General features: G+C 34.4%; 1 protein-coding gene across 10 annotated transcripts in view; it reads right to left on the reverse strand.

Annotated features, from left to right (window-relative positions):
• Positions 1-22,815, reverse strand: part of RAPGEF4 (Rap guanine nucleotide exchange factor 4) — a 329,401-nt gene that overhangs the window by 207,002 nt on the left and 99,584 nt on the right. The window contains exon 1 of one of the 10 annotated variants that reach the window (XM_051991062.1): positions 13,061-13,082. The exons of 8 other annotated variants lie outside the window; for them this stretch is intronic. In XM_051991062.1, coding sequence (XP_051847022.1) covers positions 13,061-13,078 — 18 coding nt within the window. In that variant the 5' untranslated portion in view covers positions 13,079-13,082. Of the gene's footprint in view, positions 1-5,028; positions 5,137-13,060; positions 13,083-22,815 lie in introns of those variants that run through there. One more of the 10 variants, XM_051991065.1, reaches the window with a different exon arrangement.

Here is a 22,815-nt window from a genome sequence, read left to right on the forward strand (position 1 = left end):
AAATTGCTAATGATTAAAACTGTTCAGAAGTGGAATGGGCTACCGTGGGAGGCGGCAGGGTTCCTCTGATTGGAGATATTCAAGCTGAAGTTGGAATGTCAGTTGAAAGATATTTTATAGCAAAGATTTTTTTTAGATGTAGGTTGGACTACAAGGCTCCCAAGGTATTTTCCAACTCTTAAATCCTATGATTCTATTATCAGAACCACCTCAAATTAGAATAGACTATTTTATAGAATAATGAGCTCACCATCAGTGGTTGTATTCAAACAGAAGCAGGATGACTACTTATAAGGAATGTGTAAAGGATGTTCATTAAAATTCCAAGTCTTGGTTGTATTCAGCACATAACTTATAGTTCTAGAGTCTATACCAAGAATTGAAAGAAAATACATGAATTAAGGAGTAAGTCACAAATAAAAATAAGAATGGTAGCAATTTTGAATCAAACTGAGAAAATTGCTTCATATTGCTGTTACTTAGTAAAGAATGGGAGGTAAGATAGAGATGCTGGGAAGTTTTCTAGGTTTTCTGAATATCTATTATTCTGAAATAATATATACTTTTTTAAATGTCATAAACTCACAAAATATATTTATTCAAAAATTTCAAACCATATTTTATTTGAAAAGAGGATTTTTTCCCTTTTGACTTTTCATAGAGTTTGGTTTTCTCTAATGCACTTTTCATGTTTTAACTTCCTATTAAAATGCAAACTATCTTTTCTAAACTCTCTTGGTGTATATTACGTGTGATTCTAGTCTTCACATTCTGATTTTAGGATCTCTGAGTTGATTCTTGAGTCACTGGGAAGCACATCAATCTCCTCCGTCCAAATCAGAACATTCTTTGCAACGAATCTATATTGAAATTTCCTCTTCTTAATTTTAACTCCTCCCCACCCCAATCACTATAATTGCAGGCATTCTCTGGCAATTCTTTCATTTGGAAACATAAATAGATATTGAGGTTACATAAAAAGCCCTATATGATGATCCTGGATATTGCCTGAGAAAAAAATACAAACACACACTTGCTATTTCATAATGTCTCATGCTTTTACCTTCTCTCATTAAAAGTGATAATCCTCTTCCTTGTCTAATTAAAATTGTTTTTCTTAATAATTTTCCTTCCTCTAGAATCAAACTTAACTGAGATGCCATAACTTCACCCTCCCATTCATGGCTTTTTCAATTTTTTTTACCTTTTTAGTCATGAAACTTCTAGATGGTCATGATTAATTAGGAGATTCTTTTGTGAATGATTTTCCCATTATCACCATATAATACTCATCACAATATCATTTTATACATTCAAAACCAAATCAAAATCATTTTCCTTAAACCATGTCATTTTTGACAATTTCTCTTAAGTACAATAATATTAATCAGCTTTCTAGATCAAATATATGTGTGTGTATATTTATATCATATGAATATAATATATTGCTATTTAGTTCACCTTTAACTCTTACATGCTGTCACCATGTTGTTATTTTTCAAAATGCTTAAATTTTTTTCTATTTCCACAACAACTATCCTAACTCACCTCATATCTGAATTACTACAACAACCTTCTAATTTGTGTCTCTGATGCCAATATCACTGCTCTTCAATTTAACTGAAATACTATCTGCTAGCCTAATCCTCTTTAACTGCTACTGGGCAAATTACTTAATTTCTCTGGTTCTCCTTTTACTCATCTAAAAATTAAGGAGTGACGTACATGACCACCTCTAAGGTCTTAAGTCTATATAATCCTAGGCTCCAGTTTTCAACTTGTAACTATCTTGCTCTGGAAGTTACAATTTCCTGGCGCCCACTAAATTAAGTGTAATGTCTGGTACCTAGTTTTCAAGGTTTTCTATAACTTTTGCCAATCTTATTAAATTCCCTAACACAAATTTTTCAGGCTGATTAGTCTCCTTAATGTTCCACAACCATCATGTTAATTAATGATCACTCTTGTGACTCATGTAAATTTCCTCTCCACTTTTTGAGATCCATTCCCTTCTATTTTCCTTCTATATCTTATCTAGCTTTTAAGAACCAATTCAGGTCCAACTTTCTACAAACCTTTCCTCCCCTAATATAGCCCTCCTTGGATAATTTCTTAATATTGGATTATTCATTGCCCTGTATTTTTTTAATGTTTTCTTTGAATCACCATAGCTTAAAAAATGTTGATGAAAACATTCTGCATTTTAAATTTATATTGTTTCTTATATGTTCATGATTTTTCCCCAAATAATATCATAATCACTGAATTAGAAGGATCTCCACACATACTTAGCCCAACCACATCATACCTAATATATATATACCTTCCAAGTACTTATCCAGGCTATGTTTGAAAACCTTTAGTAAAGAATATACTGCCTTCTGAGGCAGCCCATTCCACTTCGGAATAATTCTAATTATTAAGGAGTTTTTCCCTTACATTGAGGTGAAATGTGAGTCTCTGAATCTTACACTCTTTGCTCTTAAATCTGTCATCTCAAAGACAGTTATGTTGACCCAACAATATAAGTTTTCCATTGTTCAGGCTAAATATCACCATTCAATTTCTAGTGTCACAATGAACTCTCTTTATAATTTCAACCACCTTTTTCTGAACATTCTTGAGTTTCTCAATGCTCTTTTTAAAAGATTCCCAGAATGTGCTGACACCGGGACCAAGTCCAAGATCCTAAAGTCACATATATGCTTTAGCAGCTATCCCCCACTGCTGGTATCCATTGGGTTAGACTATGAGCTGTTTGAAGGTATGGATCATATGTCTTACTTCTTTGGTAATCTTTACTGTACCCTATACCATAGTAGATATTGATTATATATTTGTGATGAGGAGAAGAGAAGAAGATAACTGTCTCATAATAGAAACAGTTATCTTCTTCTATTCTTCTCATCACAAATGTCTCTATTACAAGTTTCCCACCTGATTTCTAATTCCTTGCCACACTCATTTATTCATAGAACACTTCTTAACCAAAATAAAGCTCTCTCTGACACCTTCATGACCCAATCCCAAACAAAATGTAAATAATATACTTTTAAGAGAAAAAAAGGAACTGCAGTTACCAGGTTTCCTTCCAACTCACAGGCATATTTATTTTTTCTCTAACTGCAAAGTAATTACTATTGGTTTTATAGTGGGATTTTCCATATGTCCTTTAGTTAGAGGCAATAGTAACCCAATGCATCCTTTTAACTTTTCCTTATTTTTGGCCATCGTACCTCATTCTACTGCTTTGTCTTTACTTTTGCTGTTTATTATTATTATTAAAACTTTGTCATGTAATCAATACTGTATTTGGTCACTGTTGCTGTTGACTCTACAGAAAAGACACTTCCTTAAAAACAGCTTGTTTGGTTTGCAATGAGCTGAGACTGAGCACATTCTGGCTACTTTGGTCATTCCAGGGAATAAGGATAAGTTTAAGGAAACTTAGGGCCAAATTGAGCTAAGGACTGAATGCAGCTGCTGTGCCAGCTGTGTAGCCATTCTCAACTTTGTCCATTACTTCGGAAACTCAACTATTCAGTGCAGCCATCACTGGACTAGTGCTCCTGTTGGTCTAACATATTTGGCAGCAAACATTATTGCAGAAATGAATGCTCAACAGTATTTTTAGCAGATCGCATGCTGCTCTATCAACAATTAAAAAGATTAGGATTCAGCAGACATATGCCTCTAATTATCGCAGGATCGAAGACATACTGATAGAACACAGATAATCGGTCAATGTTTATTTCTCACTAGCAGGTCTACCATGCCCAAACTTCATCCTGCAGGCAAGATACCCCAGTGCTCTAGGGCAACTTTCCCCCTTTCATTCTCTGCCCACTTCTACCAACCAATCCTCTTGAAGTAAATTTTCCACTGAATTTTCAGGCAGGGAGCTCTGTTGTAACTGACACTCTAAATCCCATCCATTCTTGGCCCCCCTCAAAATATATAATGGCTTGAGTGGTTAATTTAAAGATTAGTTTTGAAATGTCATTTGGGATATAGCCTGTGGCCAGTTATTGGGTTAGTTACATCCCTCCTTCAGAATATTCTCTGCTCACACTTCTTCAGACTCCCTTCTGTACAAAAGCACTATCCCACTGCCTCAGCCATAAAATCCTGGCTTCCCTTCCCCTTGTCCATGCATTATTTAAGTATGTTGCTCTGTGCACTGGCATTAGAATTTTCCTCTGAGTAACAATCAGTAACAGCTTTGCTCTGACAGGAAATGTGGGATAGCTGAGAGAGTTCCACCCATTCGTTGCTACACTCCAGCCTTGATAATGAGATATGATAATCTAATTTGGTAAAAATAAACTGTGAAATCAGAGATTTGCAGCAAAAAACTTTTAAAATGTAATTCAGACTAGCAATCAATGCTTATTCAGTTTCCTTGCCATCACAGCCTCCTCTCTTTGCAGATGCTTAAGTGATGCTAAATTAAATAATTGACAAATTTTTAAAACTGCTGGAAATTACCATCTGTGCTTAATTTTGGAATATAAAAAGGTCCATAGAAAACACCCTTTATGATTATTTTGCCTAATAACAGCTATAAAACAATACAAACATCCCAGCAGTAGAAATAGAATGCATTTTTGAGGAGGTTGTACTTGCATATTCAGAGTATTTCAAAATAAAAGACAACACTACAGAAATGCTGAGTTGCCCTCCCCTGCCAAAAGACAACCCCTTTATATTTTCTTAATGTATAGCAAAGGAATTGCACTTCTATCTTAAAATATCATTTAAAACAAACAAACTTTCAAAACATTAACAAATAGTCTTAATAATGAAAATTTTTTACATTTCACTCCAAGATAGATACAGTACTAAATTATCCTCTATTAAATACTTCACTCCATTATGTTAATGTTAAATATGGACAAAATAAAATCTAATATAAATAAACACTCTCAAACCAGTGAAAACACAGAGAGAAGAGACAAGGTGGGTACCTGCTACTCACAGAATCATCTACACAGGGTATATGTATATATAAAACAAACTGAAACTTACACTGAGGTCTCCTTATAGGTTCAGCACAGCCAATAGCCTTAAGGGTACATTTTAGACTTTTAATCCATGTTCTTCCGTTCTTCCCACTGATGTAACTACTCAGGCACATGGTCAAGTTGCAATCAGCTTCTCCCTTAGTGATGTATGAGAGCTGTGCTGATTTATCTTGTCTTTCTGCAGCATATTAGCACTAATGTTTCTGCATCCTACCTTAGCCGTAGCCACTGCTTTATCATTGGTAATCCAAATTAAAGAGCCAGTGAATGGAGCAGAGCTTTTTTATTTTCCTTTGCCATGAAACAATTGCCAGGCAGGCACTCCCAGACAAGGATTCCACTGTTTATTCTATCGAACCTCCCCTTCAATATCCCATTGAGATGGTGACTCAGGGAAGCAAAAGGATGAGTCCAATGAGACTGTCCTAGTTCAAAGGTCTATTTATGATTTATTCTGCTAAATGATACAGATGACTTCAAGAAAGACGGTGAACAGCTGTCACTTGTGAATTTTTAGTCATGATTCCAAAATTTATATCATTTATAAAAATAACACTTGATACTCAACTGCCTAATATGTAACTTACTTTTTTGTTATTCCTCTTTGGTTAATATTGTAAAGAATCTCCCATTTCTTCACCAACAAATGCTTTACATATGCTTCTTTAGATGGTGATTATAAACACTGATACAAATGCTATAATTTAGAGCAAGTTGTATTACTAGAAAAGCATAAAATGCTAGGATAATTAGAGAAGCCTCACAAACAAATCATTATTACTGTTCCTATACTTTACTGTCAAGAAGCAATAGCAGCATAGGCCAGTGGTAAAAGGCTTTATTTAATTTATGATTTTCAATTCCATCCCCAAGAGATACTTAAAGTGCTCCTTAAATATTTGCAAAGGGCCATTTGGATTTGAGCATTCTTTACAGGATAATTTTGAATTGGCTGCCAAAGGTGCACGTAGCTCTTCCAGAATCATCTGAAATCTCTTGACTCCGGTGAAATAAAAATAGTAAAAGAAGATTAGATTAGATTTTTTCTTTCAAGAAACAAACATGATTTATAAGTGTAAAATTAACTCCCTGGTGCATTTCAAAGATTAAGGCAATGGAATGGTGCATACAAAATCCATGATAGCCTGATGATATTCTTTCTCTGAAACTTCCTTGCATTCATCTCAACATGAATTAAAATTATATGGTGAATTTTAAGCTTAACATGAGAACACCAAAAAAGAGGTATTGTTGTGTTAATTTACTCTTCTGAAATGAGCCAACAAACAGAGCTATTTCTGTCTGTGAGCTTATTTTACACAGGGATTATAATGGCCACTTTTATGTCTGTATTACCTCCAGCTCTTTGCAGACTTTGTAATTTCCTTCAAATGATGACTGAATGCAAACAATTTAGCTTTGCCATAGGTGGGGCTTAACATTAAGGAATATGCCTTAAGAGCATACTCAAATATAGATACACATTTATATATATATATACATATATGTATATACACACACATATATATGTGCATGTGTGTGTTTATAACATGCTACCTAAAAGAATACAATATAGTATAATATATTGCCATATCATATACAGATTGAGAAGAAAATAAAAAACTATTTAATCAACAAGTACATATGAATAGAGAAGTTAGGTAGCACAGTGTATAGAGCACCAACTAGAGTCAAAAAGACAAGTTCAAATCTAGCCTCAGACACTTATTAGCTATGTGAACATGGGCGAATCACTTAATCCTATTTACCTCAGCTTATTCATCTGTAAAATGAACTGGAGATGAAAATGACAAATTACTCCAATATCTTTGCCAAGAAATGGTATAATGTAGTCTATGGATAGTATAGTCTACAGATATAAATGGATAGTAGAGTCTACAGAGTCATGAAGAGTCAGATATGATTGGCCAACTGAATAATAATAACAACATATAAAATAGACTAACAGACAGAATACAATATTACATAATATGCCACCATTTACATTGATTAAGATAAAATATATATATATATAATATATAAACATATTACCTAATATAATACAATTCAATATAGTAAAAAATAACATTACAATATATAAATTTAAAAGAAAATTCTATCAATAAACAAGAATTCATTAAACATCTAAAATGTTCAAAGCTATCCTTCATATTGGAAAATGATGATTATCATTAACAATGGATGTTGAATTGAAAATGATAAAATGTAGTTTATTGTCTTACTTGGATTACTAAAACATTGTCCTTTCTCTTACAAATAGTATGGCCAGAACTCTATTGACAAAATTTAACAAGGTCACATATTAACTGCAGCATTTAAAATTCCATATAGTTACTTTTATTGACCATTTATGTCTTTTTCTTGTCTAATCTAAAATATAAATTTTTAATGAAAAAAAAGGATGGCAAAATGCATGAAGGTTTGCTGGATTTAACATCAGAAGATTTGGTTTGAGCACAATTATAATTAGGATCAGTCCAGATTGTGTTATGTCCCTAGGATATCATAAAGAGAGAGGCAGTCACCAACTTACCACTTTACTTCAAAGTTTTTCACTACATGGCAGAAACATTCCTTTAGTCCCATTCCCCATTACCCCTCTAGTAAACTCAGTTCTCTGCTTCCAACTCGTACAGGAGAAGAAGATGGATTAAGTTCCTTAGAGATGGTTCATAGAAATAGAACTGGAAAATATCCTAGATGTCATTTTGGATTATAATTCTACAAGAACCTCAGAGACCATCTAGTCTAACCCCATTATGTTACAAACATGGATACTGATGCTCTAAGAGTCCAAAAGCTAGTAGTAGAATAGGATTCAAATCCAATTGTTTCTGACTTCAGGACCAGTACTCTATCCACTATACTCTCTCTCCAGGACCAACTGTATCCATAATCAGACGATCCTTTGCACCACTATTTTTTCCTCTCTTTCCTTTATTGGATTATTCTCTTCTCTACCACTGCTCCATCCACTCCCAACCCTGTTGTTTTTGCCCCACATGAAAGAAATCTTGGTTGTAGCTCTCATTTCAGAGTCCTAAATTTGTCACCAGGTGGCTGTAGCCAAATACTGTCAGCATTTGGTTCTTGGATACTTACTAGCTGTATAATCCTGGGCTTCTCACTAAAACTGCTTGCTTCCGTTTCCTTATTTGTAAAGTGGGGATAATAGAGACTGCCTTCTAACCAGTGCACAACTTAGTATGAAACCTAGAATTCTACCAATATTAAGTCTTTCAAACAAGCCTAGGTTATCTGAATCTAAAAGCCAGATGTTCCAGAAGAGGTTTAGTCAATGAAGAAAGAGGGAAGATTAATACCCAGTTCCCTTTATTTGCTTGTAGGATTAGAGTTCATGGTTAAGTTTTATATTGTAGGAAGGCTTCTTACCATCATTTCAATTTTGTTATGTTTCTCTGTAGGGCTTGGTAGTAGTAGTAGTAATAATAATAATAATAGCTTACCACCTATAGAAGTTCGTGTGTTGCTTTGAGAGAGTGGGATGTGGAAAAAGTCTAAAAACAAAGATAGATAATAAGACACCCAAGTGTTGTTCCAAAAGGGATTGTAAATATGATGTATCAGAGTCTGAAGGTTAAAATAAACCATTAGTTTATTTTAAAAGTACTAAATGATTCCTAAGTAGATCTCAAAAAGGTGAAAGCAGCCTGTAATGAAATTCCTAAACATGTTGAAAGATTTCAATCCATAAAGTCAACCTTATGTATTCCTAGTCTAAAGGGAACACAGCTGAATTTTTGTTCAATCCATTTGACTGTGGTATTAACTCAAACTGCCTCACATCTGTTTCACATGTCCTCGCTCATGATAGCTCTAAGTATGATGTTCTAAAGTAACCCACCGAGGTCTATATCCTAGCCAATAATCCAAACTCAAGAGTAATGGCAATAAGAATGTGGGAAGATACAAGTGAGCCAAGTCTTATGGTGAAAGAAAAAGTGGGGATTCAAGAGACAAGTGAAACAACACACAAACAACACTAGCAGAAGGAATTTCCAACCATCTGAAAACATTTTAGAAACATTCAATTACATATAACTAATATGTTCATCCAAAAACACTCATCTATTTATCAAAGCAAATTCCTTAAAGACCTCTTTACTGGATACTATAAAATCACCTATTTTAAGTTAGAATTTTATTACAAAAGCCACAAAAGTTTATTTCTTTTTTAAATTTAAATTTTTAATTTTTACCCATTACATGTAAAAACAATTTTAACATTTTGGGGGATCAAATTTCTAGTTCCAAATTCTTTCTCTTTCCCTCCACTCCCTATCTCATTGAGAAGGCAAGTGAATTGACATAGATTATACATGTACAGTCATACAAAATGCATTTCCATGTAACACATTTTAAATTTGTTTCTTTATCTAGCTGCTTCTGAAGCCAGAGAGAAAAGGAATAGAAAAAAAATCTTGAAGTTTTTAAAGACTTTAATACTCACAGGTTGAGAAAGTGGCTTTGTAATGCATTGCCATGTTTTGTAGGGGAATTTCTTAAAGAGGATGGGAGGGTAGTTGGTTCCTAAACCCTCAACTCTAGCTGCGGAACAATCAGAAGGCCTTTTATTTTGTTTTTTCAGTGTTTTTGTTTGTTTGAGAAACAATTTCCAAATTCATCTGATAGTTATCACTTCTAGTATGTCTTATATTAAAAGTTAAAGGACTTTCTGATGGTAGTTTAGTCTGAATTTCAAGAAATAGAGAAAAATATCTCTCCAGTTGATCTAAAGACAAAGTTTACTGAGAGTATACAGTTAATTTAAGACACCCTCCCTCACATAAGAATATATAATGTGTATTCTGCTAGGCTGCCACCTAATGGGTCTCCATTTTTGACTGATTCATCAAAATGAAACCACCCTTTGTAACTGTTTTATGTAAACAGCCCAACCTTTGTTAGCGGTTGTGTGCTTTTACAATGAGGCAGACAAAGGAGCCCAGAGTCACTTACAATAATATCAGTCTTAAGGCAAGAAAACTGGACACCTTTAAGTTTAACAATGATTAACAAGCTGAAATCATGGGGTTAGTAGTCATCAGTCTCTCTAGCACATCTTTATATTTCTTCTTCTTCTCTCTTCAAGGTTTTGCTATCAAACATTCAATTACCAAGGATTTATTAATGTCCTGTTAAGCTTCAGACACTGCAGTCAGTGCTAGGAATACAAGGACAATAATTAGTGCCCAATTTTAAGGCAAGAATCATTCTATATCACTGAGTAGGAAAGAATTGGCTTCTTTTCCTATCCCACTTCCAAGACATCACTTGGATTTTTCCTTCCTGTCTTGTAGCTAACAACCCTTCCTAATTCCTCTGGCTGTGAGCAGTCCTCAAGGGTCCCTCAGATTTCCACATCTTAGATTTAACAGCTATTCATCCTTTTCAGACTAGTTCTATTATAATTTGAGGTCTCTAAAAAGACTGATTTTTATAGTCTGACTTGCCTATTCAGAAATGTATCCTCCATTTATAGTAATGTTGCTATGGAACTAATTACCCCTTGCAATATATTTTGAGTTACAGTCATTGTGTGTGTGTGTGTGTGTGTGTGTGTGTGTGTGTGTGTGAGAGAGAGAGAGACCAATTAACAATGTTAGGTAGAGTGTACCTTCAAAAGAGAATGGAAGACCAAAATATTAGCATGTCACCACAAAGGAATCATCTGCTTTGCTTTTTAGTCTAGTGTTTCACTAAAGTATTATGTACAAAACAATGCAAATGGGATGCCCATCAATTGGAGAATGGCTGGGTAAATTGTGGTATATGAATGTTATGGAATATTATTGCTCTGTAAGGAATGACCAGCAGGATGAATACAGAGAGGCTTGGAGAGACCTACATGAACTAATGCTAAGTGAAATGAGCAGAACCAGGAGATCATTATACACTTCGACAACAATATTGTATGAGGATATATTCTGATGGAAGTGGATTTCTTTGACAAAGAAACCTAACTGAGTTTCAATGGATAAATGATGTACAGAAACAGCTGCACCAAAAGAAAGAACACTGGGAAATGAATATGAATTATTTGCTTTTTTTATTTTCTTCCCGAGTTATTTTTACCTTCTGAATCCAATTCTCCCTGTGCAAGAAGAGAACTGTTTGGTTCTGCAAACATATATTGTATCTAGGATATACTGCAACATATCTAACATATATAGGACTGCTTGCCATCTTGGGGAGGGGGTGGAAAGAGGGAGGGGAAAAATCGAAACATAAGCGAGTGCAAGGGATAATGTTGTAAAAAATTACCCTGGCATGAATTCTGTCAATATAAAGTTATTATTAAATAACATTAAATTAAAAAAAAACCAATGCAAATGACATGGCAATACTTTGTACAAGTAGATTATGTTTACTTCTATAGGAAGAGAATTTAAGGCAATTAAAAATGTTAAATCAAACAAATTCTCATAAATTGCATATAAGTTTTAATTAAATATGATCTGTGCTAAATACTTAATAATTATTCAATATGATTTGATCTCTGGAAAATACTAGTAATGATATTAATGATGAAGATTAGAAAATTATAAAATATCTGAACTGGAAGGAGCCTTATAAATCTATGGTCCAAGTAGTTCATTGATGAGTCAAGGGAAATAAGGTTCAAAAAAAGTAGGATAGTATGTCCAAGATGCCACAATTAGTTAATAGCATAACTAGAATGAAAACACTAGTTAATGGCTTCCAGTCACATGCTTTTTCTACTACATCATATTAGAAAACAGCAAAAGTCAAAATGTGTAAAAGAAATGAAGGAAACAAGAACTCAAAGTGCCCACTATCTGTTGGGGACTAGGCTATAAGCATTTTATCTGCATTGATTCTCATAAAAACCTTGAGAAGTAGATGTTATTGTTTTCCTCATATTACAATTGAGGAAACTAAGGCAGACAGTAAGCAAGTGACTTACTTGCTCAGGGCCACACAGCTAATAATTGTCTGAAATTAGATTTGAAGTCAGGTTTTCCCAACTCCAAGTCCAAAACTCTATCTGCTGCACTACCCAGCTACCTCCAAAAAAAGTATATATTTATAATTACTGTTGTTTATTATTTATAATAATGTCTTTTTAATTATTCTTAGTGTCTTCAGAGATAGCAACAAAGAGCAAGTATTGAAAGATAAACATTATTATTGGCAATAATAACCTCTCTTTAAAATTTATGAAACTTATAATAGACTTTTTTCACAACAATCCTGTGAGATAGGTAAAGTACCTATATCCCACTTTTTAGAGGAGACAATAGTTTCAATAAAGTTAAGTGATTTGTCCAGGGTGACAAAAAGAGGAGTTCAGAACTCCTCAAGTTCAGGTCCTTCTAATACCAAATTTCAATGATTCTTCTTTTTTTCTAATTTATTTTTGATTCATGTAACAAGATCAATTATCATTGATTTACCCACAAAATGTGAGTTATAGGGAAACTATTAATTGACTGTGAATTTATAAAATTAATGAAGAATGTTTTGAGATATATGAAAACATACCAGAATGAACCTAAGCCCAAGATAACTCCTCTCTTACTAGAGTCAGAATCTTTCCTTATGATAAAGAAAGGAAAAACAACAGGATGTGCCTTGGCTCAAGACCTCACAATTCTTAAGATGAAGGATCAGCAAGTCATTATGGGCCCCAGACAATGTCTGGGTGGGTGCCCACTCCGATGAAATGTATAATGAACCCTTGCTCCTAATGAATCACCACTGACCAACGGGAGATGAGGGAAGGAAAGACCAAAAAAATCATTTACAGGATGATCAAAGCCTAAGTTAAATATCAAGTTTAAAATAGAACTTCATTAAAGCAAAATATCTCTACTTACTTTGTGCCAAATAATAGAAACATTAAAAAATCAATCTTTCGAACCACCTATGACTTCTTCTTTCTTAAGTACCTTTGTAAATAATTCTAAAGAAAACCTGATTAAATTCAGATTATCAGGTAAAACCTCTTTTCTCCATCCATCAAACAATACCTGTTTTCTCCTCCACATATGTCTAGCTGTTCTTGTACAGCCTCCCATCTCCTTTCTCTTCTGCTTTCAAACTAGCATCAACACAGAGATCACACTGAGTCCTGTCACCTTGTTTACACTTCTGGTTTCCTGGCTGGGTACGCTGACATAGGGCGGGGAAGCTAAGATGAGAACTAGGAGAATGGAGCACGGGTAATCATGGGAGGGAGCCTTAAGTCACACAGGCTGGAGAAGCTACTCCAGGTCACCGACTGCTAGTGAATACTGCTCCCCACCTGGACATGAAAGAACTAAGAGGAATTAAGTCCCCTGAAAAAAATCCACCCTTTGGATGATTCTAGCAATAATAATGAAAATGCTGATGAGAATGGATTTACTTCTATGTGCCTTTGTTCCACAGAATTCAAAGAACCTTAGAGATCATCTTTCTGCATTTGTCCCTTCTCTAATTTCACGTTTATATTACCACTAACTCTGCAAATGGAAAAGGGGGAATGGAAGGAGGAAAAAGGACCCACATGTGCAAAAATGTTCGTAGCAGCTCTTTTTATAGTACAAAGAATTGGAAAATGAGTAGATGCTCATCACTTGGGGAATGACTGATTAAACTGTGGTATATGAAGATAATAAATATTATTGTTTTATAAAAAATGATGAACAAGCTGATATTAGAAAGACCTGGAAAGATTTATACAAACTGATGCTAAGTGAAACAAGCAGAACCAGGAATAAATACATTGTACACAAAAACAGCAAGAATGTGCAGTGATCAACTGTGAAAGATTTGGTTCTTCTCAGCAGTTCAGTGATCCATGGCAATCCCAATAAACTTTGGATAGAAAATGCCATCTGCACCCAGAAAAATAACTGTGGAGATTGAATGTAAATCAACATATGCTGCATTCGCTTCTTTTTTTCTGTTTTTTTTCTCTCCCATGGTTTTTCCCTTTTCTTCTGATTTTTCTTTCCCAATATGATTCATAAAGCAATATGTATTGTAAATTAATTAATTAAAAAAAGAAAAGGAGGAACAAAAGAACTCAAGTCCTGAAGATTGATGCAGCCCCAAATCTCTGGTTAACTTCCAAATCTATCTAGCAAAGGTCCCAGAGAAGATGGAAAGTTGGAACTTGTTGGACACCTACTATGGAGAAGAGAAAACTGACTTTTCTTAAAAATAGCCATAAGATTTCTCAGAAATGTCCTACAAATAATGAACTCAGGGGGAAAGTATTCAAACAATTTTAATACATAGGAAATGGTGACATGGTCCAGAAGGAATTATTTTAATCAGTAGTAAGTATCAGGGAACCAAAATGGTCAAGTTTCTTTTGTTTTCTCCTTTCTTATTCTGCTTACTATCCTTACCACCATCTTTAAAGGCTCAAAATTCTCCTATCTCTTACCCCAGTGTTTGCAGTGTGTGTTGGGTTCTGATTCTAAGTTAGTGAGAGCAATTATCAAGAAGGAGGAAGCTGTAGGTGATGATCTGTACCATATGGTGAAAAGAAAGAAGAAAAACCCTTCTTGTACTCTTTCAATCCTGGCTATATGAAGTTGCTTTCCCTATACCAGCGTATCACCATTGTTCTATGCAGAGAAGGGGAAGGAGGATTTGTGATTATATTGAGTCATCCACGCAGAAATCAATCTTTAGAAAAGGCCCATAAGGCAATTTTTAGAAGGCAATTTGAAATATATAAAGGATTTTAGAGATGACTAATTTATTCCCCTAATTTTGCAGACAACTGAATTCCACAAAACTTTTTGCTCTAATGTTAAAGGATCTCAATTCAAATTCTACCTTTGCTGTTTACTACCTGACCCAGTCAAAGCTTCTGTAAAATGAGAGATTAATGGAACTTTGAGGTTCCTTCCAGTTCTTAATCTGTGATCTTATGACATTTGACCCCACATTGTGAAGTAGTGGTTAAGTTGTAACCAGTTCCTTTTTACTTTTAAAGAAAATAGAATAAGATAGATAATGGTAATTGTCACCAGAATTACAAGTTGATTCAATTCAATGAATATTTGTTAATTACTCCTAATGTAATACACACACACACACACACACACACACATACACGTATATGTGTATGTGTGTGTGTGTGTGTGTGTGTGTGTGTAGCTGACATTTATATAGCCTTTTCAGGTTTACAAAACTTTAGGCTTTTAGTATTAGAGGCCCTGGTAATAAAGATGAATAACCTCAAGGGACTTAAAATCTAATTGATGGTGGTAAAACATGGATAAAGAATTGAAATATATGTTAAGAAATAAAAAAAAAAAAACAATAAAGTCACAAAGAATTGAACATAACTAAAAATGACTAAACAAACAACAAAAGAATTGGAATGTAAACTCATCTTCTGTTGGTTCCAAGAGAGCATCCTTGGAATAACCCTCATTATTATTATCATTGTTATTCTTGTTATTAGTTTGTTATCAGTTAGTTTTTTTAGTAGTTTGAATGGTAGTGAATTGAATCACTTTAATATCAGATTGGTAACATTCTTAAATGTGTCTCTGAAATAAGTTATTTTGAAGTGATTCTTAAAATCACACACACACACATACACACACACACACACACACACACACACACACACACAAAACTTGAAATATAACCCAAATCTCTTAACTTCAAAACTCAAGGCTCTTTCCAAACAGGGACTGAGGCTCCCTAAAAAGAATTATTGCTAAAAAGTAAATTTTTTTCTCAGAAATATTTTGCAAAATCTGTTCTATGATTTCATTAATCACAGCAAGGTTAGTGACCATCAACTACCTAAAGTGATATACTCTCCTCCATGGACCACATGAAGTCTGTTATACCCTCATTCCAATTGATCTTTCCAAATTTCCAAATTACACATTTCACTTCTTCACAGGTTCTGCCGTTCCCCTCCTCTCCACAAAGTGGTTTTCTTTCTGTTTGTCACACCTAGGCTTCCATCTGCTATCTCCATATCTTTACACAGGCTATCCTCCAGGCTTAGAATGATTTCCTTCCTTAATTCCAATTCTTAAAATCCCTAGCTCTCTCAATTATAGCTTATCTCAATACCGCTTTCTTTACAAAGTCTGTCCTGACACTACTTCGCCCCCCTCCAGTGACATCTACTAAAATTATCTTTGTTTATTTTTAAGTACTTATATCTGAAGGTGTTATCTATCCTGATAGAATGTAAGTTCCTTGAAGTCAGGGATTCTGTCTTTTTTATTTTTGTATTCCCAGTACCTATCACAGTGCCTGGTACATACTAGAACTATTTAATAAGTAAATGTTTGCTTGCTGATTTGATAGGTGTGACAGTGACAGACAACTACTATTAAGCCTAAAAAAAGATGACTTAATTTTTCTCCTTTGTAATTGGCTGGCATTATTCAGCGTAACATGAGCACAAGCATGCCTTAGATTGTTTGTCCATCTCATCAGGCATTGCTCACTAAGACTTCCCTGGGCTCTCCTAAAGCGTAGGAGGATACGGCTCCTCCCCTCATACATTCAATTGCAGCACGTTGCAAAACCTTTGATGCTCCATCATGACAATTATTAGTTCATAAAGTTCTATGACTCCCTATCCCCAGATTACCTGGAGCAATTTCACCACATAATAAAATAATTTCCATGTGACGCCTACAGAAAATCTCCCAGATTGCCAGTTAAAAAATTGTTATCAGCAAGCATTCCTGGAATATTTCATAGCTGCAACACCAGTTTCATTAGTAATAAATATTTGAAGGATCTGTGATGTCATCAGCCTGAGGAAATGAAGATATCAAACAGACACTGACTTTAGATCAGTCCAAGGGTAAAAAGAAGTTAGATTATGAATTCGTTAAAAGCAGGAACTGTTTGTTTGGGGTTTTTTTGCCTTTCTTTGTATGCCCAGAATTTAGCACAGTATCTGGTACCCAGTAGGCACTTAATTTTAATGCCTTACCTCTGTTGATTATCTCTAATTTATCACATATACATACATATATGTATATACATACACCTACATATACATATGCTGACATATATTCTCATATATGTGTATACACACAGATCTCATATTTGTTCATTTGTTGAATCCACCATTAGACTGTGACCTCCTTGAGAGCCAGAATTTTCTTGATATTTCATTCTAACTCTAGAGTTTAGCATAGTGCCACACAGAATAGATGTTCAATCAGCATTTGTTAACAAACTAAGAAATGAGAGTTGCTTGACAGTTGCTCAAAATCACATATCTAGTAAATGTTAGAGGTAGAAGTTGAAACCTGGCATTCCTGACTCCAATCCCAGGATTCTATTTTATCACTCTACTTTTATTTTAAATAGTTATTTTTTTAACAATGACAAAAAGACTAAAAGGTTACTTCATATTCCTTCCATCCTCTTTCTGACAGAGAAAAAAGATATTGCAAAATTCACTAAGTTGCCCAGGTATCCACCTTAGGTTAGGGACTGAATCAAAACACTGCTATCTAATGTTCCTTGGGCAGCTGGGTGGTATAAAGTGCCAGACATGAAGTCAGGAAAAATCCTCTCCATGAGTTGAAATCTGGCCTCACACACGTATTAGCTATGTGATTCTGGGCAAGTCACTTAACTCTACCTTACTTTCCTCATTTGTAAAAATAAACTAGAGAAGGAAATGGCAAACAACTCTAATATCTTTGCCAAGAAAACCCAAATTGAATCACAAAAAGTCAGACATGTTTGAAACTAATGAACAACAACATTTTCTCCTAAAAACCTGATAATTCTCATAAGCCAAGATGAAAAACTTTTGATTCCTCAAGGAACACATTCAACTAATATCTCAGGTTAAGAATGAATTAGAATAATCCTGGTTCAAAAAACAAGTTTCTATTTAAAAAAAAAAATGGAGACCAAATGTGAAATGTCAAATGCCTAAAAGAGTAGTGCACATAGGAAATACTTCTCTAAGGTCAGAAACAAATCACAGGGAAAATTCTGTGACTGGATTTTTAATTGTGCATTTTGTTTTTTAGATGCTGGATAATTTTCTGACCATTAAGGACAATCATGGCTCAACTTCACATAAAAGTAATTGGATTGCATGCTTGAGAGGATCCAACTGATTCACAATGAAGTGCATGGAAGGAGAGAGGGAAATGAGAAGCTCAGAGGAATTCAAAAGTAATTTTCTCTTGATGAAAAACAAAGCTGGTCTTTGGAGTTGAAGAACTCTGGATGAAAGAAAGCTGTCATTTTCTGAAAAAAACATATTTTGCATCCTTGCCTAGGGCAATTAAGAAAACATAAAGAAGGCATAAAGAGGATCAATGGAAATCCATTCATTCCCAGGCTTGAAGTTTGAAACGGGATTTCCAAGATAAGACAGAACTGGGCCACAATATTATGTCAAAAAGATTTGCCTATCTTCTCCTCAGGGTCCTATAGCGTATAAGATAGAGGAGATAGTATATAAGTTACCCCTGGGGAAAGAAGTACTTAGGATGAATTTTTGACTATGAAAGAGCAATACCTTCCAGAGACAAGAAAGTCAAGCAAGTAAACCCAGAAAATAGACTACTTTAGCAAAAATTTGAGCTTGGTCTATGTGGTGATGAAAGAAAAAGAAAAAAGTATAACTAGACATGGAAGTGAGAGAAAGTACAGGTACATGCACAGAGAAAGCTGGAAGTTGCACCAAAAGGATTCATTTATCAGTGATTATTGTTTTCAAATTCCTACACTCTCCTACTTATAAAACTTACCTTGTAAAGCTCTTCTCTAAATACCTTCACATCTGAACCCTGAGAAACCTAGATAAATCAGAGTCAATTCTTCAAGAATATTCAAGAATATCCGATGAAATCCATTGCCATTACAACTCAAAAACCCTAATTATGTGACCTCCTTGGGCAATCCTTCAGGGCATCTTCATCTGCAAAGTGGTCATAAAAAGACTAATTACCCAAAGGATATGAATAGACAATTTTCAGATGAAGAAATTAAAGTCATTTTTAGTCATAGGAAAAGGTGCTCCAAATCACAATGGATCAGAGAAATGCAAATTAAGATAACTCTGAGATACCACTACACATCTCTCAGATTGGAGAAGATGACAGGAAAAAAGAATGAAAAATATTGGGGGGAATGTGGGAAAACTGGGACAATGATTAAATACATTGTTAGTGGAACTGTGAATGGATCCAACCATTCTGGAGAGCAATTTGGAATTATGCCCAGAGAGAGGCCTATCAAAATGTTCATTCCCTGTGAGAGGAAATGTGGGAAAATTGGGACACTGATACATTGTTGGTGGAATTGTGAATGCATTTAACCATTCTGGAGAGCAATTTGGAACTATGCTCAAAAAGTTATCAAACTGTGCATATCCTTTGATTCAGCAGTGTTTCTCCTAGGCTTATATCCAAAAGAGATATTGAAGAAGGGAAAGGGACCCACATATGCAAAAATGTTTGTGGCAGCCCTTTTTGTAGTGGCCAGAAACTGACAAATGAGTGGATGCCCATCAGTTGGAGAATGGCTGAATAACTTATTGTTCTGTAAGAAATGACCAGCAGGATGATTTCAGAACGGCCTGGAGAAATTTACATGAACTGATGCTGAGTGAAATGAGCAGAACCAGGAGATCATTTTACATGGCAACAGCAAGACTATATGATGATCAATTCTGATAGATGTGGTTCTCTTCAACAATGAGATGATTCAAACCAGTTCCAATTGTTCTGTAATGAAGAGAGCCATCTACATCCACAGAGAGGACTGTGGGAACTAAGGGTGGTTCACAACATAGCATTTTCCCACTTTTTGTTGTTATTGGCTTGCATTTTATTTTCTTTCTCATTTTTTCCTTTTTTGATTTGATTTTTCTTATGCAGAAAGATAATAGTATAAACATGTATGCATATGTTGGATTTAACATATATTTTTACCATGTTTAACATACACTGGATTACTTGCCATCTAGGAGAGGAGGTGAGGGGAAGGCAGGGAAAAATTGGAATACAAAGTTTTGCATGGGTTAATGTTGAAAAATTGTCTGTGCATATGTTTTGAAAATTAAAAAGCTTTAATTAAAAAACAAAACAAATTAACCAATAAAAATAGGTTAGATTAATTAATTGCTTTACCAATAGATAACAATAAAGTTATTGTTTTTGTTTTACTTATTTAAAACTTTTTCAAATGTGACAATTTACAAGTATTAGGTAAAGATGGAATTTTATTCATCTTTATTTTTATTAATATTAGTGATATGTTTTGATGATTACTGATAATTCCTACCTTTTTCTTTCAACATTATTGACATTAACTGTTGGAGGATATATTACAATTATCTAATTTTGCCAACCTTATGTTTATATCTGTGTTTAATATGACTTTTATCAGAAATAAAATACAAAGTACATGTTTCTTTAATAAACAATTGTTCATTAAAAAATCTATACTAAATTAAAAAAAAAAAAGATGACTAACCTCCTCCACCTACTTCATCTGTATGCTGGAAAGGCAAAATAATACAAAAACTCTTTGAAAACAGTTAAAGTTACTATGCAAATAAAAAATATTCCATATTCTGTGAAGGCATATATTCTCTGATATAGTAATTAGAGTGATGGATTTGGAATAAGAAATATCTGGGGGGGGAGGAAGGGGGAGGCGTGGAGCTAAGATCACAGAGAGTAGACAGGTCTTTATCTGAGCTATTCCTTGTGTCTCTCAGATCAACACCAGATCAAGCCTCTGAACTGGTTCTGGAGTGACAGAACTCATACATATACACACATTAACAAATTTCCAGCAGAAGGTATTTTAGAAGAACTTCAGGAAAGGCCTGTTTCCATCAGGCATGGAAGGAAGGGGAAGAGAGGAGACAGCTGAGCCCAGGCGCAGCACAGGGACGAAGGGCAGTGTGGGGGCTGGAAGGCTCTTAGTCAAAATACAGCAGCATTTGGCTATTCTATCCTGTATTAGTAGCCAGTGGATCAGCAGGTTAGCTGTGAGACCTCCAATGCAAAAACAAAAGGCAAATAGTAAACCCCTGAAAATCCAGAAAACCAGACTTGGCCACATCCAACCAGCACCTGAAGGAAATCAGCAGCACTGGACCAGGGCCTATATAGACCTATAGAAGAAACTTGGAACAATCTTCCTTTCCCCTAAGAGCAAATCTAAACCTTTAAAAATGAGCAAAAAAGCAAAAAGAATTCTAATGATAGTTAGCTTTTATGGAGACACAAAACAGACTCCAAACCCTGAGGACACTAAAGATAAATCATCTCCAGATGAAGCTCGAAAGGTTATGAGTTGGTCCCCATCTCACAAGCCTCTCTTGGAAGAATTCAAAAATGATTTTAAAAGAGAGAAGAAAAATGGGAAAAAGAAATGAGAATTTTGCAAAAGAGTTTGGAAAAGGAAATACAGAAATTATCTAAAGAAAACTTAAAAACAGATTTAATGAAATGGAAAAATCATATGACTCCTTACCAAATAGATTTGGAAAAGAAACCAATTTATTGAAAGAAAGAATTTGTGAAATGGAAAAAAAAATCCAATAAATAAAACACCTCATTAAAAGTTTAATTGGCTAAATGCAAAAGGAGATAAAAAATCTAGCTAAAGAAAATAATTCACTAGAAGTGAATGACTCAATGAGACTTCAAGAATGAGTCAAACAAAACAAAAAGAAAAAAGAAAAATTGGAAGAAAATGTAAAATACCTCATTGGAAAAACAACCAATCCTGAAAAATGGGTGCAGGAGAGACAATCTAAGAATTATGGGACTACTTGAAAACCATGATGAAAAAAGAGCTTGGGTATCATCTTTCTGGAAATCATCAAGGAAAACTGCCCATATGTCTTAAACCAGAGGGTAAAATAGACATTAAAAGAAGTGATGGATCACCTCCTGAAAAAAATCCCAAAATGAAAACTCCAAGGAATATTGTAGCTAAATTTCAGAATTATCAGATCAAGGAGAAAATATTGCAAGCAGCCAAAAAAAAATTCAAATATTGAGGAGCCATAATCAGGATTATCCAGAACGTGGCAGCTTTCACTTTAAAGGATGGAAAGGCCTGGAATCTGATATTCTAAAAGACAAAGAAAGTTGGATTGCAGCCAAGAATCAACTATTCAACAAAATCAAGTATTATCTTTCAGGGGAAAGATAGACATTCAATGGAGCAGATGAATGTCATTTAATTCTGATGAAAAGACCAAAGCTGAATAGAAAATTTGATCTTCAGATACAGAACTCAAGAGAAGCATAATAAGGTAAAAAGGAAAGAAAAAAATAACTTTCTTTTAAAAGTTAAAAAATTTACATCCTTATATGAGAAGAAGATATGTTTAACTCTTGAGAAATATATCTCTGTTATGGCTATATTAGAGGGTGCAGGTATAATTTCATTTTATTGTGATGATATAAAAAAGAAACTAGATAGAGGTGAAAAATAGATTGTACTGGAAGAGGAGGAAAATGGAGTTAAAATGGGGTAAATTACCTCTCATGAAGAAGCAAAATAGATCTATTATAGTTGAGAGAAAGAAGGGGAAGATGAGCATTGTGTGAATCCAGATTTGCCTCAGAGATAATATCAAACATATTGAGCTTCACAGAGAAACTTGTCTCACCCTATAGAGAAGTGGAAAGGGAAAGGGGAAAGGAAAGAAGAAGGCTAATAAAAGGGAGAACAGAAGTAGAAGGAAAAAGGTATAAAAAAGGGGGAGGGCTGTTTGAGGAAGGTGGTGGTCAGAAACAAA

The sequence above is a fragment of the Antechinus flavipes genome, chromosome 3 (genome assembly GCF_016432865.1).
Source record: "Antechinus flavipes isolate AdamAnt ecotype Samford, QLD, Australia chromosome 3, AdamAnt_v2, whole genome shotgun sequence".
NCBI classification, from domain to species: domain Eukaryota; kingdom Metazoa; phylum Chordata; class Mammalia; order Dasyuromorphia; family Dasyuridae; genus Antechinus; species Antechinus flavipes.